Source organism: Berghia stephanieae, chromosome 10 (assembly GCF_034508935.2).
Source record: "Berghia stephanieae isolate SIO BIC M18660-M18661 chromosome 10, UCSD_Bste_1.3, whole genome shotgun sequence".
NCBI lineage: Eukaryota > Metazoa > Mollusca > Gastropoda > Nudibranchia > Aeolidiidae > Berghia > Berghia stephanieae.
Genome location: NC_088369.1, coordinates 38,552,852 through 38,570,591, shown reverse-complemented (window position 1 = coordinate 38,570,591; position 17,740 = coordinate 38,552,852). Strand labels below are relative to the sequence as shown.

At 34.3% G+C, this 17,740-nt stretch overlaps 2 protein-coding genes across 2 annotated transcripts in view; both read right to left on the bottom strand.

The window, feature by feature from the left end:
• The window catches only part of LOC144981101 (uncharacterized), an 860,429-nt gene that overhangs the window by 467,430 nt on the left and 375,259 nt on the right, over positions 1-17,740 (bottom strand). The gene's annotated exons all lie outside the window — the stretch shown is intronic.
• Positions 758-17,641, bottom strand: LOC144956157 (uncharacterized). Its single transcript, XM_078886543.1, has 13 exons — positions 17,072-17,641; positions 16,344-16,581; positions 15,526-15,663; positions 13,976-14,062; positions 13,282-13,381; positions 12,444-12,588; positions 10,607-10,677; positions 7,430-7,507; positions 6,962-7,062; positions 4,750-4,831; positions 2,819-2,888; positions 1,821-2,107; positions 758-1,083 (listed from the first exon to the last, which is right to left on the bottom strand). The coding sequence occupies exons 1-13, from the start codon at positions 17,486-17,488 to the stop codon at positions 933-935; spliced, it is 1,965 nt and encodes a 654-aa protein (XP_078742669.1). The 5' UTR covers positions 17,489-17,641; the 3' UTR covers positions 758-932.

Genomic DNA, 17,740 nt, shown 5'->3' with positions numbered 1-17,740 from the left:
AAATGGATGTCCAGGTCAGACGCAGAAAGTGGCGATGGGTTGGTTGGCCACACCCTGCGGAAAGAGCAGAGCCCTGTAATATAACCAAGTGGGCTCTTGAATGGAACAGCAGATTCAAGAGGACTGTTGTTGCTGTTTGTTTTTAAGGGTTTTTACAGCGCTTGCAACACATAAAGGTCATATCAGTGCCAGTAAAAAGGAAGAAAATGGGATAGTAAAAAGTTCTAGAATTACAACTAAAGCACTCAAGAAAAGGTAAGACAAAGGGGAATTGGTTCAAATAGGAAACAGATGTAGATTCCAAGAGCACACTATCAAAGTGCTTGGTTTGAGATCGCCTAAAATTCTCATCCAGACACAAACACAGGTCCCCACTAAGAGGAACACACTCAAATGTTTACAAATCCTAAATAATATGTAAACAAAACATAATACAGAGCAAAACAGAGAGATGATTTACAAGGAAAAAAAATATCATCTCCCAAAACTCACTATACATTTCACTGTTTCCCTCCCAGCCAGGGTAACCGGCCAGGGTCTTGACAAAACCAAGTAATCTCATTCCAAGACAAAGACAGAAAGGAAAGCAAGTTGGAAAACAGATTTAAAGAGAATAGAAGACACAGTAAGCGCCTCCCTGCCCACTATGGGAGGTCAGGAACCCCACTCAGAGAGGCCTGTTGAGCAAGAGATTATCCTGCTTAGTAAAAAAAAAAAATAAAAAAACCCCCAGAAAACAACAACACAGTCTCGCTATCCATATGGACATTAAACATGCTCAACGTTACTTGCCTTTGTTACAAGACAAGAGGTGATAACGGAAAATCACCATTCCTATCACCATTCCTATCACCATTCCTATCACCATTCCTATCACCATTCCTCCACACTCGACGTGAATACACTTAAATAACAACTCCTCCTGAATGATATCAAGTTGTAGCGGGTTCTTTGATGTAGACGTAAAACGGCGTTTTGAGAAAATTATTGGGGTTGATGAGGTCTTGCTCTACTTGGCTCAGCTTTCGTGGGGGTGGAGGTCGTGGTGGGGGAACTGCGCTTGACCTCTTAAAAGTTCTGGGTCTGGAAGTGAAAAAAACCCAAATAAACAAAAGAAAAACAAAACATTAAAAAATTAATCCTTTGAAGCAATGAAGCAAGAGTTGTATTTTTTTTGGTGTTAACTAGATAGTGTCTATTGCTACCTACTACCTGGATAGAACGTTGGTCTCTCACAAATTATTCAATTGATATGGGTTTATATATATATATATATATATATATATATATATATATATATATATATATATATATATATATATATATAATATATATATATATATACATATATACATATATATACATATATATAAAACTATCTGTATGTATATTTTGAAAAATATAAATTATTGATATTGTTATAACTACATTGTATCTCCTAAATAAAACGAATAAATTTAACAAACTGCTTTCTTGAAATTCAAATAAAAAACAAAAAACAAACATATTTTTGAGTGTCTTTATTTTGTGTGTCTGCGACAGACCTGAATCTAGACCATTAGAGCATTTATATAGGGCAAAATCCATTACAAGCAGATGGAGAAAAACTCGAAGCTCGTTGTGTTATTGGGCACGATAAAAATAACTCGTTTAATAAATACAAAGAAATGAAATAATCGTATATTAATCCTCCTCAATAAAACAAATAAATTCAATCCAAGTCTGCTATTTTTGGTTATAAATTCAATTTTCAGCACCTTAACCATCCCGACATAACAACACCATTTTGGGGACACTGGGGTTGGATTTATTCTCTTCACCTGCTAGAAGGGCCCTCCCGAACGTCCGTGAAACTTCCCGAGGGACCCAGATCTCCGAACGAGTAGGATTTCCCTGCAAAGTTTTTACGTTTTTCATCGGTCGTTGTGTTGATGAGTGAGGCCGAGCTCCCGCTGCGATTCTGCCACAGCTGTCGAGAGGCTGCCAGCTGTTCCTCGGTGGATAGACTAGATGATATGGTGTCTGAACTGTCAGATCGGCTGCTGTTTGGGTCAGGGCTGGCCTCGAAAAGAGAGTATCCCAAATTGACTTTCATCAATTCGTTCATCTGAAAATGAAAAATTTAATTTATAAGAAAATAGAATTAGTTGATAATAAATGTAAGCCAAAGTGATACTAGGCAGCTAGAAGCTGTGGAATGTAAAAAGTAATAAACAAAAATTATTAAGCACCAAGAGCCTCATGGTTGAGGATACAGTGCGCTCTATAAGAGTCTATTACTATTATTATTATTATTATTATTATTATTATTATTATTATTATTATTATTATTATTATTATCATCATCACCAATATAATATAATATTATTATTATCATTAATAATAATAATAATAATAATAATAATAATAATAATAATAATAATAATAACAATAATATTAATAATGATAATAATAATGATAATAATAATAATGACAATAATAATAATAATAATAATAATAATAATAATAATAATAATAATAATAATAATAATAATAATAATAATAACAATAACATGAATAATATACACAACGCCTTTTAATCCATTGACAAGAAAACTATGGGGCTTATCAAACACACAAAGACTATATTCTTTTGTTAAAAATAGAATATTTTAATCTCCAACATCTTTGTTAAAACCCAAATTTGACCAATTTTGACCCCCCCCCCCTGTTGCAAGCGCCATAAGACCCCTAGAAACAAATGAAACAACACCCCCCCTCCCCTATGTATGGTTAAATCTATGTAAGAAATTCATCTGAATACTTGCTATTTGTTTACCTCGTAAACTCCAGGCTGGTGTATTTGAAAGCTGACAGTAACTGGGATGGATGATCCTTTGGGGCAAGAACTGGAAGGTCAAGGGCAAAGGTTAAATGTTTTGGTTAGAAATGACCCTGACTAACAACTAACTGTTTCTTGATCTTATTTTTTTGTATTTACTTTAACTTTTAGCATAGAATGGGGAACCAGATAGTTCAGTAGGTAGAGCACCTTGCTTCTCATGCTAAGGAACCAAGATGGTTCCCTGGTGCAGTTGAATTATTTTTTTCTTGTTACCCTGTCAACCCAGCAATTATTGGGTAGATGAGTCTGTAAAAAAAATTTTTTTTAAATAATTAAAAAATTGAGCTTTTATATAGAGCAATATCCACTAAACGTGCTCAACGCGCTTTACAAGGGGTCCCTGCCCAACAGCAACACTTAACATTTAGGATGGCACATGACGCTTGTTAGGCGATATTACAATTTTTCGGACAGAGACAACACTGTTAACGGCCAGGTACTCATTTTACACCTAAGTACAGTGAGAAAATGTGAGTAAAGAGCTAGCTGTAAGACCCAGTGGAAAGTACTTTGTGATAGACTAGCATCCTATCCAAAGGGTAGCAAGAAATTGCTATTGCCCGTTTAATGCTAGAGAATCCTGGAAACATTTTGGCATTCTCAGTGCAATGGCTCTGAAGGGCATCTTATCAAAGAATAGGGGATTTTATTTATACTAAAAAAAACAACAAAAAAACCCTCAAAATTATGACATTTATTGGTCAATAAGATATTTCATCTTCCTTCTTGTGAACATATAATTTTATGTATTTTTTAAAAAAAATAAAAAAATAAATAAAATTATATGTTCACAAGAAGGAAGATGAAATATCTAATTGACCAATAAATGTCATAATTTTGAAGACGTATATCATTATTAGAGGGCTAGTATTGTCCAATGACAGCTCCAGACCTTTCCTGTTACTCAAAATACAATATTTTATAGTTTATCTCCTAAATGTGTTAGAATATGAGAGAACCACACAATAACTCAAAAAATCTGATGACACTCTTTGCTTTTTTGAGAGTAAAAGGCAATTTAAATTTTCAAAACAATCTTAATCAGAGACAAAGTTGAAGTATTTCAGGTTTTAGGGACTGCGTGGCTCAAAGGTACGATCTTTGCTTCGTACCCGAGTACAGAGTTCGATCACCCGCTGCTGAGCTGTGTGGACTTGAGCAAGTCACCTCACCCTAGCTTGATTTGCGGCGCAACACTGCGACTGACGCCTGGGTTATTCAAGTCTTTCCTTGGAATAGACCATAGAGACAAATTTCCCCCATGGGATGAATAAAGGGAATTTTATTTAATTTTTTATTTTTACCTTTTTTTTTCTTCTTGCTCATATCTCAGAAACAGCGTGCCCTTTGACAGCTTTTATGAGACTTTCACATATAAATGATATAATGATAATAATAATAATAATAATAATAATAATAATAATAATAATAATAATAATAATAATAATAATAATAATAATAATAATAATAATAATAATAATATAAGACTCTTATCGAGCTAGAGCGCACAGTATCCTCAACACTGAGGCTCTTGTAACTTAAATTCTGAATATTAACCATAGATGTCTGTCTCAACCCTTCGCCCCAGCGAAATAAAAAAGCCTTTTTAGACATATACAAGTAAAAAAATAAAAAATAAAAAAAATAATATACTTTTATAGAGCGCACGGTATTCTCAACAATGAGGCTCTCGGCGCTTTAAATTACATCAACACAAAACAATATTTAAAGTACATGACATCAAAAAAAGAAATATTTTCAAGAATTTTTTGAAAACAGACAATGATTTGGATTGTCGGATGCTCTGTGGAATTGTGGTGTTCCATACAGATGGACCAAAATGGGAAAAAGACCTTGTAACTTACCTAGTGTGAACAACAGGATCATGGCAAACTACAGCATCTTTGAGAAGGTTGACCTTTGACCGTTCATCATCGGATGTGGAAGCTGTGTTTCAATATGAATAAAAGAAATGGAATGGTGGGTTGAAATTTGTAAAAATAGAATGAATTTTCCTGGTGGTACTTGATCAAAACTCTAACTAACAAGCCCAATGAGGATACAATTTCTTATTTTACCACCAAAAATACTAATGAAAGAGTGAAAATGGAGAGGCTTCGTATGGGAACAAAACAGACAATGGACGTTTCGGGTACAAACCCTTCGTCAGCACAACAATGCACAAATTAACGTGGAAAATAAAATAAAATAAAATGCAAAATAACTTTGTATCGTCTGTACAGACGATAGTATTTTCACGATCACTGGCTTCAGGCAGCCCCTACCGTTTTCTCATTTTACCACACACCGTTGCTCTAAGTTTTCATGGCACGTGTGAGATACAGCAATCTGCAAAGAGAGCTAGTTTGCTTGTTTTTAAGGGTTTTGCGGCACTTGGAACACACAAAGGTCATATCAGCGCCAGTAAAAAGGAAGAAAATGGGAAAGAAAAAACTTCTAGAATTACAATTAAAGCACCCAAGAAAAGGTAAGACTCATCTTCCCTCTCAGCCCTCATAGGGAATTGGTTCAAATTGGAAACAGATGTAGATTCCAAGAGTACACTATCAAAATACTTAGTTTGAGATCACCTAAAAGTCTCATCCAGACACAAGCACAGGATCCCACTAAGCGGAATACACTCAAATGTTTACAAATCATATATAATATGTTTAAAAACATAATACAGTGCATAACAGATAGATGATTTACAAGGAAAAAAATATCATCTCCCAAAACTCCAACTATACATTTGACTGTGTCCCTCTCAGCCAGGGTATCCGGCCAGGGCCAGGACAAAACCAAGTAATCTCATTCCAAGACAAAGACAGAAAGCAAGTTGGAAAACAGATATAGGGGGATAGAAGACGCAGTAAGTACCTCCCTGCCCACTATGGGAGGTCAGGATCCACACCCAGCAAGAGAGCTAGATCAGGGGTCAGCGAAATTGAGAGCACTGCCAGTGGACAAACATAATAAGTGACATATTATAAATGTTAATTTTCTTTATTTTCTCTACACAATCATATGTCTTCTAATATTATACTCATTGCTCTAGAATATAAATGATTGTAAACTTCATCTGAAGCATCATTAAATGTTTTAATTACCTTTACATTTGTTTATTATAATATAGCTCCATTGAGTATAAGTGTTTAAAAATTTTGATGTGATTACTTAAGTTCATAAACTTCATCAAGGTTAAGTTTGACGGCTAAGAGTTTTATATATTTTATAATAATAATAATAATAATAATAATAATAATAATAATAATAATAATAATAATAATAATAATAATAATAATAATAATAAATAAATTGAGCTTTTATATAGCACAATATTTACTAAATGTGCTCAAAGCGCTTTACAAAGTTTTAAATTGTGATACCAAGAATAATGTAGTTCTAATATAATAGACAGCAATTAATATATTAAATGTTCAAATGACGTTAAAAAGGACATCATTTCCACATAACAATTTACTTAAAATTTTTTTATTTGGTATTCCCCCGATTCCTCAGCCTCGTTGTGTCGTTGAACCCCCAACACCCCCCGATAATAACTTAGACATTGAATAAATAAATTAATTGGTTAATGACAAAAAGGATCACACATTTTTATTATTATTATTATTAAATGAGCTTTTATATAACGCAATATCCACTAAATGTGCTCAAAGTGCTTTACAAGGGGTCCCTGGTCAACAGCAACATTTAACATGTAGGACGGGACATGATGCCTGTTAGGCGATATATATTACAATTTTTCAGACAAAGACAACGCTGTTAAAAGCTAGGTACTCATTTTACACCTGAGTACGGTGAGAGAATGTCAGTAAAGAGCCTTTTCCAAGGACTCAACTATGCGCCGAGCGCGAGGCTTGAACCCAGGACCTTCTGATCGAAAGCGAGTGTCATACCACTAGACCACATTAGCCACACTTTTACATTGAGAGATTATAAATAAAGAGGCTTTTCTAATAGCTCAACTTTTGTGGTGATCAGAGTGGGAATCAACCTCAAGACCTATCAGTCTGAAGGCGTGTATCATACTCCAAGACCATCATCAGGCTTTACCTTTCTCTGAGATGGCCTTCCTCATATTGTCCACGTTGTAGTAGAGTTTCATACTCATGAAATCGTAAAGCTGATTGGATATGTTGTAGGTCACACTAAATCTGTGAGGACAAAAATATGAAAGTGAAAAAAATTGGGAACTAAGTGCTAGTCATAGATAGGGGTCACAATTACTCAACTCACACAAACACACACACACACACACACAAACACACACGTATACACAAGCACTTACACACAAACAACACACTTTGCCACACACAAAGCATTCATTTTAGCCATTTATATTTATTAGCAGGACAGATCTAGGTTTGATGGAAGTGAAGCTTTAAGAATTATTAAGATTTATACATAGGAAAAAAGAAAAAAAAAAAACAAAGAAAAAGAAACAAAAAAACCCCCCAAAACAAACAAACAAACAAACAACAAAAAACACAAAACAAACAAAACAAAACTGCGATGACTCACGACTCATGGATGACAGGTTCCTCCTCACAACGGGCTGTCACAATGAACAGAGGATGCCGAACTTTGATAACAGGAAGTCTGAATGAAACAAAAGTATTACAATGATAACGTAGGGAGCAGACACGGGGTGTAAGATAAAGATTCGACAAAGTGTATATTATGTAATGGACAGTGCCAGACAAAGCAGGAAAGAAAAATACATGAAAAAAACAAACAATTTTAAAAAATAGCACACTTTGACTATCAAGGCTGGCTGATTTCTTCTGGGATGGTTTTTTTTTTTTTTTGTCTTGTATGTTTCTTTCCTTCCTTGTCTGCCACTGTTTCATACATACTTTTTTGGAATAAAGTATAAAGAGATCACAGAAAAAAAAACACCTGAAAATTAAAGGACAAAAAACCTACTTGGTATATAAAGATCAACTCCAACGACGACAAATTATCAACCGTGAAACAGACTATAACAATTGTTTGCTATCCTTTAGATAGGATGTTGGTCTATTGCAAAAAAAATATGTTTGGTATATAAAGCCCAACTGGAACGACATAATATCATCAACCGAGGCTTAAGAACAAAATAGGTCTTTAGCATTTCTTTCATCAAAGAATGCTCCATCCACCTCTCCCCCAAAACCTGAGAGTTATTCATAAATTAAATTTTAAAAAAAAATCAAAAAAAAAATCTCTTTATTCATCCCATAGGGGAAATTTGTCTCTAGGGTCTATTCCAAGGGAAGACTGGAATAACCCAGGCATCAGCTGCAGTGCAGTGCCACAAATTGTTTTTGTTTTTGTACTTAGTTTGAGATCACCTAAAAGTCTCATCCAGACACAAGCACAGGTCCCAACTAAGAGGAATACACTCAAATGTTTACCAATCATATAATATAATATGTAAACTAAACATAATACAATGCATAACAGAGAGATGATTTACAAGGAAAAAAATATCATCTCCCAAAACTATAACTATACATTCGACTGTTTCCCTCCCAGTCAAGGAACTCCGGCAAGGATCAGGACAAAACTAAGTAATCTCATTCCAAGACAATGACAGGAAACAATTGGAAAACAGGTATGGGGGGATAGAAGACACAGCATGTACCTCCCTGCCCACTATGGGAAGTCAGGATCCCCACCCAGGTGCCACAAATTAAGCTAGGGTGAGGTGACTTGCTCAAGGTCACACAGCACAGTGGCGGATGATCGAACTCGGTACCTTTTGGGTATGAAGCAAAGACCGTATCGCTGAGCTACGCTGCCCCTAATAACACAATTTTAATTCAACACAAGTAGTTGAAAACAATAGCCATATCCCTGTAAAAAGTATAGAACAAAAATGAATAATTTAACAGCTTCGAAAAAGAGTAATAATATACAGACCTGCCAACCCTTCACATTCCAAAAAGTGGAATCAGAACGTCAGAAAATAGGAAATTGAGACAAGAAATTGGAATTTGTCACCAATGGGATGATAATTCCCCATCAAAAACATAAATACAGTATTTTGGCACAGCTGGCAAAACTACACATCAAAATGTGTTAGGTAATGGAATGGGGAACAGGATGGGGGAAGGAGGAGTACAATTGATTTTCCTACTTAGCTCCCTTTTGGAAATCATTAAAAAAAAAAAAAAACCAAAAAAAAAAAAAAAAAAAAAAAAAATTCCCACACCCCCTCCTTTTTTTTTCGTTTTTTTTTTCCCATCTTACCATTATCATCATTTTTGAACATCAGAATTTTAGAGACAATGGGCGGAACAGTGGAAAGGTAGAGTGAAAACAGGAATGATTAAGTCTAAAATGGAAGGGTTGGCAGGTATGAATATACCAAAACACAGAACATTTCGGGCTCAAATCTTTTCATCAGCCAATAACAAATACAATAATAAAAATAGAGAAAAAAAAAAAAAAAAAGAAATATAGTGCATTTATACAGTAGAACTCGGAAATAGCGAGTTCGACGGGTCCACTCCTGATTACTCGCTATTTCAGAGTTCTCGCTATTCCCGCGTTGCCAGGAAAGGTCACTCGGCCGTACAAAAATATGGAAAGACAGTGTGTGTGTGTGTGTGTGTGTTTGTTTGTGCGTGTGTGCAAATGACTGTGTATGGATAAAGTGGGGTGAGGGCGGGGTTGAACACGGCCTTCGTTAACTACGTAATGATGGCCACAGGTTGAAGTTGATCCACCCCTTCCATTTCCATCAAGATTTCATGTATGTGTGTGTGCGAGTGTTTGTATGCACTAGGCATGTTTGATGAGGTAAGCAAGCGCATCACTTAATCACTGACCCACTGAAATTTTGAAATGATGGTTCCACGCTCCCCTCTCTCGCTGATTGTGTCGTTCGTTAATGAATGCGACTCGCTGACGGATGCTGCGAAGTGAGGCATGTTGACATGTTGGCTGCCAGTGCTTACCTCGCGCACAAACACACACACCCAACCCCCACCCAAATTTGTTTCGTCTACTATGTACTCTCGACCAGGCAACTATGTAATATTACTCGTAACGAAAAATAAAAAAAGAAAAGAAGCTAGGCTAAAAATATTTAAATCGCCCTTGTCTGTTGTTTTGCTTTACTTCGTTCGAAGTCCTAGGCTGGGGCAGGAAATGCTCGTTATTTCCGAGTTGACCTCTTTTTCATACTCGCTACTTGCATGCTAATTTTATTGACTCAAATAAGAGAAAAAAACGGGGATTTAGATTTTACTTGCTATTTCCGAGTTCTCGCTATTTCCGAGTACGTTACTTTCATGTTCTACTGTATAGTGCAATTTCCACTAAAAGTGCTCAAAGCGTTTTACAAAGGGTCCCTGTCCAACAGGAACACATAACATGTAGAACAAGACATGACACCTGTTAGACGATATTACAATTTTTTTTTTACAGACAACGATGTTAATCGCCAGGTACTCATTTTGCACCTGAGTATGGTGAGAGAATATGAGTAAAAAAGCCTTTTCCAAGGACTCAACTATGCACTGAGCGAGGCTCGAACCCAGGACCTTCCTATCCGAAAGCGAGTGACATACCACTAGACCACATAGCCTCACAAAAATATAATACATCACTTATAATCCAGTGTATCTGGATTTTAAATCATGCATTCCTGTCTTTGTGGAAAATCACTAATGTAAAAATGTACATTTCATAAAATGAAATTTCATTTACTTAAAAATAGATGTAATCTCTCTGGTAGCTCCAGCATGCGTCCATTTCATACTGCAACGGAGGGAATACTCCTGTAAATAAATAAATAAAATAATAAATAAATAAATAAATAAATAAATAAATAAATAAATAAATAAATACATAAATAAATAATAAATAAATAAATAAATAAATAAATAAATAAATAAATAAATAAATAAATAAATAAATAAAATAAAAATAAAATTCCCTTTATTCATCCCCAAGGGGAAATTTGTTTTTAGGATCCATTCCAAGGGAAAACTGGAATAACCCAGGCGTCAGCCGCAGAGCAGCGCCGCAAAGTGAGCTAGGGCGAGGTGACTTGCTCAAGGCCACACAACGCAGCGGCGGGTGATTGAACTCGGTACCTTTCGGATAGGAAGCAAAGACCTTACCACTGAGCCACAATCAATACAATCTATGATGCCTCAAAAGAATATACGATTCTTTCATCTCTTTGTATTTATTAAACGAGTTACCAATAACACAATGAGCTTGCGGGTAAGTGTTATTGCATGATAAAAATATAACGAGTTTTATAAATACAAAGAAATGAAAGAATATGTTTATTATACCCTCCAAAGAAGATTATTAGATATTTTGTAAAAAAAATGGTATGGTATTAGTACTTCTATTCACCATAATTTGTATCTTTCTCCTTCTGCGTGAATGACAATTTGACCCAAAACTAAAAACGTTGGATTTGTATTCATGGACACGAAAAGATTATTTATAATTGGCAATCAGCTGTCTTTTACACCTAATTTCACACCAATAGAATGTATGAAAATATTCTGCAATCGTTGAATAAAATTCACAGCATTATTCAACGGTTATGCATTTACTAAGAAATGATAGGGTTTTCCAATGCAATCCCAACCCTGTGAGCTTTTATATAATGCAATATCCACTAAATGTGCTATACATGCTTTCTAAGGGTTCCCAAACCAACAGCAACGCACAACACATAGGATGAGACATGACTCCTGTAAGGCACGATAACCGGTACAATTCTTTTTTTCTGACAGAGACAAAGCTGTTATCGCAAGGAGACAAAGCTGTTATTGCAAGGTACTCATTTTACGTCTAAGTATGGTGAGATGATGCGAATAAAGAGTGCCAAAAGGTGAATTTAAAGTAACAATAAATAGAAGCATAAAAAGGTTAGGTTTTATTTTACTGTAAGAAACTATAAGTAGTCCTTCAGTGCCTTTAGGCCCATAGATCTGGAGGTAATCCTCATTTCTATATTGTGAAACAGACTATAACAATTGTTTATTATCCTTTAGACAGGATGTTAGTCTATTACAAAATACTTTCTACCACATCTAACAGACCCATCTTCCCATTCAATGCTAAATCTTGACTCTGCACCCAGGATCGATCTCCATCCATTTGCATGTGAAGCAAGTGCACTGCCAACTGAGCTATCTGAGCTCCCATAATCAACTATAATCATATTGAAACCATAATCATTCTCAATGTTGCAAAATTCCTGATCTTTCTGGCTACAAATTCAATTTTCAGCATCTAAATTACCCCGACATATAATCATTTTCAATGTTGCAAAATTACTGATCTTTTTGGCTACAAATTCAATTTTCAGCATCTAAATATAATTGTTCTCAATGTTGCAAAATTACGGATATTTTTGGCTACATATTCAATTTTCAGCATCTAAATTACCCCGCATGTAACATATTAATGATACGAGGTGTTGGCTCACTTTTGAGCCTTTGGTCGAATCCACCGCAAGGAAAAAAAATGGCTCTGACTCAGAATAATCAAACCCTCATTTTCAGCTAGCACCACTCACCGCATCAGAGGTAGTAGCAGACAGATGCAACCTGTAGACCAAACTGAGCTCCTCCATTGGACTCAACATGGCAGGAAATGCCACATTCTTCCTGGGGCGCTCTAGACTGGCAAGCTGATGACAGACCTCCCAGCTCTTAGACAGTCTGTTGGAAATAATAAATACCTCTATCTTACTGTAATATGTTCTGTTTTATATCACTGTAAAGCGCTTAGAGCCTGTGACAAAGGGGTAAACCGCTATATAAATGCCATTTATTATTATTATTATTATTAAAAAAAAAAAAAATAGGGCAAGGGCCCAAAATTGTTCAGTACAGCCAAAGTTATTATTATTATTATTATTATTGTTATTATTATTATTATTATTATTATTATTAATAGTAGTAGTAGTGGCAGTAGTAGTAGCAATAGTAGCAGTAGTAGTAGTATCATTATTGTTATTTGTTATAGCAAGTGTAAAAATTATACAACTGGTTTTTTTTTTTTACAGACTGATATATGAGTAACTTGTGACCTTTTCTAAAATCAAATGTAATTTTATCACCCTTTGACTCTAATGATTAGAAAATCTGCTAGGGCGTAATGATTGGCAATTTGATGAAGCTGATATAGATGAGTTGGCAGATTGGCTTTTACCAGCAAAAGTAGCATTTATAATGTATTTGTTTAGCTTATTATTATTATTATTATTATCATTATTATTATTATTATTATTATTATTATTATTATTATTATTATTATTATTATTATTATTATTATTATTATTATCATTTTTATCATTATCATCATTATCTATTATTATTATTACGATCATAATTATCATTATCACATTTTACCCATCACTAAATTCAGAACAGCCTTCAGGTGCAAATGACGTTGACCCAGACAGCAAATCCATGCTTTTGATCATCACCTGCCTCTCTGTGTGGTTTCCAACTGAAAGTAACCATTGATAAAAGTATATAATAATAACAATAATAATAATAATAATAATAATAATAATAATAATAATAATAATAATAATAATAATAATAATAATAATAATAATAATAATATTAATTTTTATATTATTATTATTAAATTATATTATAATAATAATATTATATTATAATAATATAATAGTAATTATAATAATATATAATAATAATAATAATAATAATAATAATAATAATAATAATAATAATAATAATAATAAATAATGATATAATAAAAATAACAATAATGATACTGCTACTACTACTACTACTACTACTACTACTACTACTACTACTACTACCTACTACTACTACTACTACACTAATAATAATAATAATAATAATAATAATAATAATAATAATAATAATAATAATAAAATAGGAAAATTCAGGTCAAACCTGTGAATATGATGCATAATTCACAAAACCTTTGCCAAAAGCAACCTAAATGAACGGGGTTTTTTTTTTTGCTGTCTGCCAACAGAGAATCATTTGATGAAATTATCAGTCTAAACAAAACAATATATTAAAAAATGTTTCTCTTTAAACCCATTACCAGTCAGTAGGATAAAATGTTTGGGTCCTGCTGCAGCTACTTTCATCATCACATGTGGCAAACATTCAACTTTGATCCTTTGTGTCACTGAAAAGAAATTTTTTTTTTGGTAAAATGAATACCTGGTCGTTAACAGCGTTGTCACTGTCCGAAAAAATGGTAATATCGTCTAACAGGCGTCATGTCTCGTCCTATATGGCAAGTGTTGCTGTTGGCCAGGGACCCCTTGTAAAGCGCTTTGAGCATGTTTAGTGGATATTGCACTATATAAAATATAAATTATCTATTTTCTTTAAAGACAAAAATACAATATGTTGAAACTGTTTACAGTACACAGCATGGCACAGTCTATATATATTTCGTGTTTACTTGAAAAAGGCCAAGGACCTAAACTTCGTTTGTTTTGTGTTGTTCCCTTATTCATGAGTCACATTTACTTCCCTTATCTTTCTCTTCATTTTACTGACTCCTTAAGGCACCTCTTGTTTTTAGTATAGTCTATGCTTTGAACCCAGAAGGTACAAACTTCAAATCACACGCCATGCTGGGTGTGAAGCCTTGTCTAAGTCACCCTCAGCCTATCGCAGTACAAACTTCAAATCACATGCCTGCTGAGTGTGTAGCTTTGCCCAAGTCACCCTCACCCTATCGCAGTATAAGGCACTACATTGTGGCTGACACTTAGGGTATTCCAGTCTTCTTGAGAAAAATTTCCTAAAGGGGATGAATATAGGGATGCAATTTTTTTTTTCAATTGATTGCTTCACTGTTTCTGTCTTCATAATGGTGCTTGGCATTTAGGTATACTTAAAATTAAAATGGATAATGGAATAAAATTTGGATTTGGAAAAAAAATATTAACAATGAAGTATAAAATTCTAAGTTCTGTCTGTGTGCCTAATCTTATTGTTACACGTAAAGCAATCAGTCGAGAAGGCTGTATAGTTTTATTTTCTAACTATACTCGGGTGTAAAATGAGAAACTGACAATAAACAGCTTTATCTCTCTTGAAAAAAACTTATTATAAAAGTGCCTCACAGCAACATGCAGTGCTGATAGTGGCAAAAAGGTGAAAAAAGAGGAAAATTTTGAATGTTTGCCTTGAAGCAGCCCCATTCTTAAATGCGTAAACCCCCATTTTTAAAGCCATAGAGATGATAATGATGATAAATTATCATTGACAGTCACACAGTCAAGATGTCTTCACCGATATTTCTAGAGAAATTTGCTGAAATGAAAAGTGAATGATAATTTTGCAAAATTTTGCAGAAAGGAGGGATATAAGGAAAATCATGGAACAGGCTGGAAAGGAGAGAGTCTCCTCTGTCTTCAAAACCATGGATTTCTGCGAATCCATGGAAAACCATCAGCCATGAACATGAATCTTCCTATTTGTCGATGTTGCTGTTGGCCTGGAACCCTTGTAAAGCACTTTCAGCTCATAAAAACTTGCATTATCTATTAATTACTTTTCTTTTAAAATGTTAAATCTAATTCAAGACAGAGGAAAAGAAATAAGTTTGACTAAGAGAGAATGACGAAATATTACCAGTTTTCTCCACCACCGAATGGATTCCACGAGCTTCATGTTTGATCCCATCTTCATATTTGTTTTTCTTTCCACCTTGAGATGAAGAAGTGTCATTTGCTTGTTTGGAGACATTTTGTTCTAAAGACACATTTTTATCTGATTGATTAGAAAACATTGCGATGTAAGAAATTACATTAAAAATTAGATTGAAAATACACTCATCTGATCATTTCATTGTAAAGACCACAAACTGGAGACATAATTTATGGTTGGCTGCATCAAACTGAAGAAGAAAAAGAATGAGAAAAGAAAAAGAAGACGAGGAGGAAGAAAAGGAGGAGGAGGAAAATAATGACAGTATTCACACCCTTGACTGAAAAACAAAAGCAGTTCCTTAGAGAACTAGCAAGCTTACCGAGTTAACTGCATTTTCTGCAACTTTAAATTTAAATACGATAGGAGATAATAAGTCTACATAGCAAAGTACTTTCACCAGATCTAACAGACCCAGCAACTAAGTCATTGCTGGGTGGACAGGGATCAGATAGACACCTGCACTGAGCCAGGACCAAGGACAACATCTCTCTCCAACTGAGCTATTGGGACCCCAGCACTTGACGAGACTGCAAGATTAACTTCTTTGCAATCATAAGAAAACTAGAGGCTGGAAATGAGTTCCAACCCCCTCCCCCCCCTGAAAAACAAAAACAAAACAACAACAACAACAATAAAAAAAAACAAACAAACAAACAAAAACAAAACAACAACATAAAAAACAACAAAAAAACAAAACAAAACAAAACAAACTACAATTTGAAAAACAATTTCTTACTTACTTTTCTTCCCCATTTCCTCAAAAATGTCAATTTCTTCCCCGCTTTCTGTATTTTCCTCTGAAATGTCCGTCTCGTTTTCTGGTGACGAGTCCTGCCATATACTCGAGTTGAGACTGTATAATGAAAGAGTTACCCGAATTTCGACAAATTTGAAAGCACCGGTCAATCCACGAAGACTAGAGGACATTGGAAAAACGAATGTATCATCATCTCTGAAATATGGCTCTGACAATGAATCCTGTGAATAGACAAATCATAAAAAAGTCATCACTTTAAACAATATTTTTTGTTTTCGAAAATCATTATAGAAATTCCAATTTTCCTAATGAACTAAAAAAACAATGGGGAGGGCGGCTGCTGAGCGAAAACGCATAATATGCTAATGCAACTAAAAAGATAAGGGCAATAATCTTTGGCAATGAATGAATTGCCATTTAACATAATTTTATCAAATAAGGTCTAAGTTATCAAAGATGCATGTCATCTGGTAGGCTATTAAAAGTTTTCATTTAAAATGCCAAAAATCACATAAAATGTGATTCATTTATAGACGAACGTCTCTCTCTCTCTCTCTCTCTCTCTCTCATATATAATATATATATATATATATATATATATATATATTTATATTATTAATAATTATTATTATAATTAAAAAAAACAAACTATCTAGCAAACTAGCTTGTACAGACACGACCTCCTCCTGAAATTAAGTAGCTTTAATATACCTTTCCTTTTGACGCATTGCCAGTGAAAGAGGAATGTAATCTGCAATAGATGTCAACTTCATGTCCAGAGTTATTTGATTGGTTACTAAAGAGTCTCCCCCTCCCAGCGGTCTCTCCACATCTCTGATCTTGGTGTTCTCCGTTCAGAGACACAAGCAATACTTGACAAGATATCTTCGAGACTAGATTTTTCCAGCAAACATCACCAGGAATAGAACAGGGCTTTCGAATAACGACATCGTAAGTAATTGTTTCCCCCCTGTAAACGGCAGGAATACGAGCTACCGTTGAATGCTGATAATTGTTCTCGTCATCATCATTGTCGTTTACGTTAATTTTCACATGATGATGACGATGGCCACTGGAGCTTTGGATTCCTTCAATAAAGCAATCACCAAATTTCCAAGAATGTGCCATTTCAATGATGCAAATGGGATTTATTGTGGAGACCGCATATGTGCAATTTCATACATTTTATGTATGAGATCATGATAAATAATTCTAGAAAAACAGAATAGCCGAAGAAGGTACAGTGTAGACTGTTGGTGTTTACACTTGACAAAAATTGACAAATTATTTTTCTACCAGATACATTTAAATGTTGCCTTAAAAAGTTTGACAACCGAGAAATTTGAATTTGGTTGCTGTGCTTTGAGAAATTTTGCCATA

Excerpts from the sequence above, each read along its gene's own strand:
- LOC144956157 (XM_078886543.1), bottom strand. The coding sequence starts at position 17,488 with ATGGCACATTCTTGGAAATTTGGTGATTGCTTTATTGAAGGAATCCAA. Across the intron at positions 13,382-13,975 it reads ACATTTTATCCTACTGACTG|TTGGAAACCACACAGAGAGG; the intron begins GTAATGGGTTTA and ends GGTTACTTTCAG. Across the intron at positions 1,084-1,820 it reads CGGGAGGGCCCTTCTAGCAG|ACCCAGAACTTTTAAGAGGT; the intron begins GTGAAGAGAATA and ends TTTCACTTCCAG.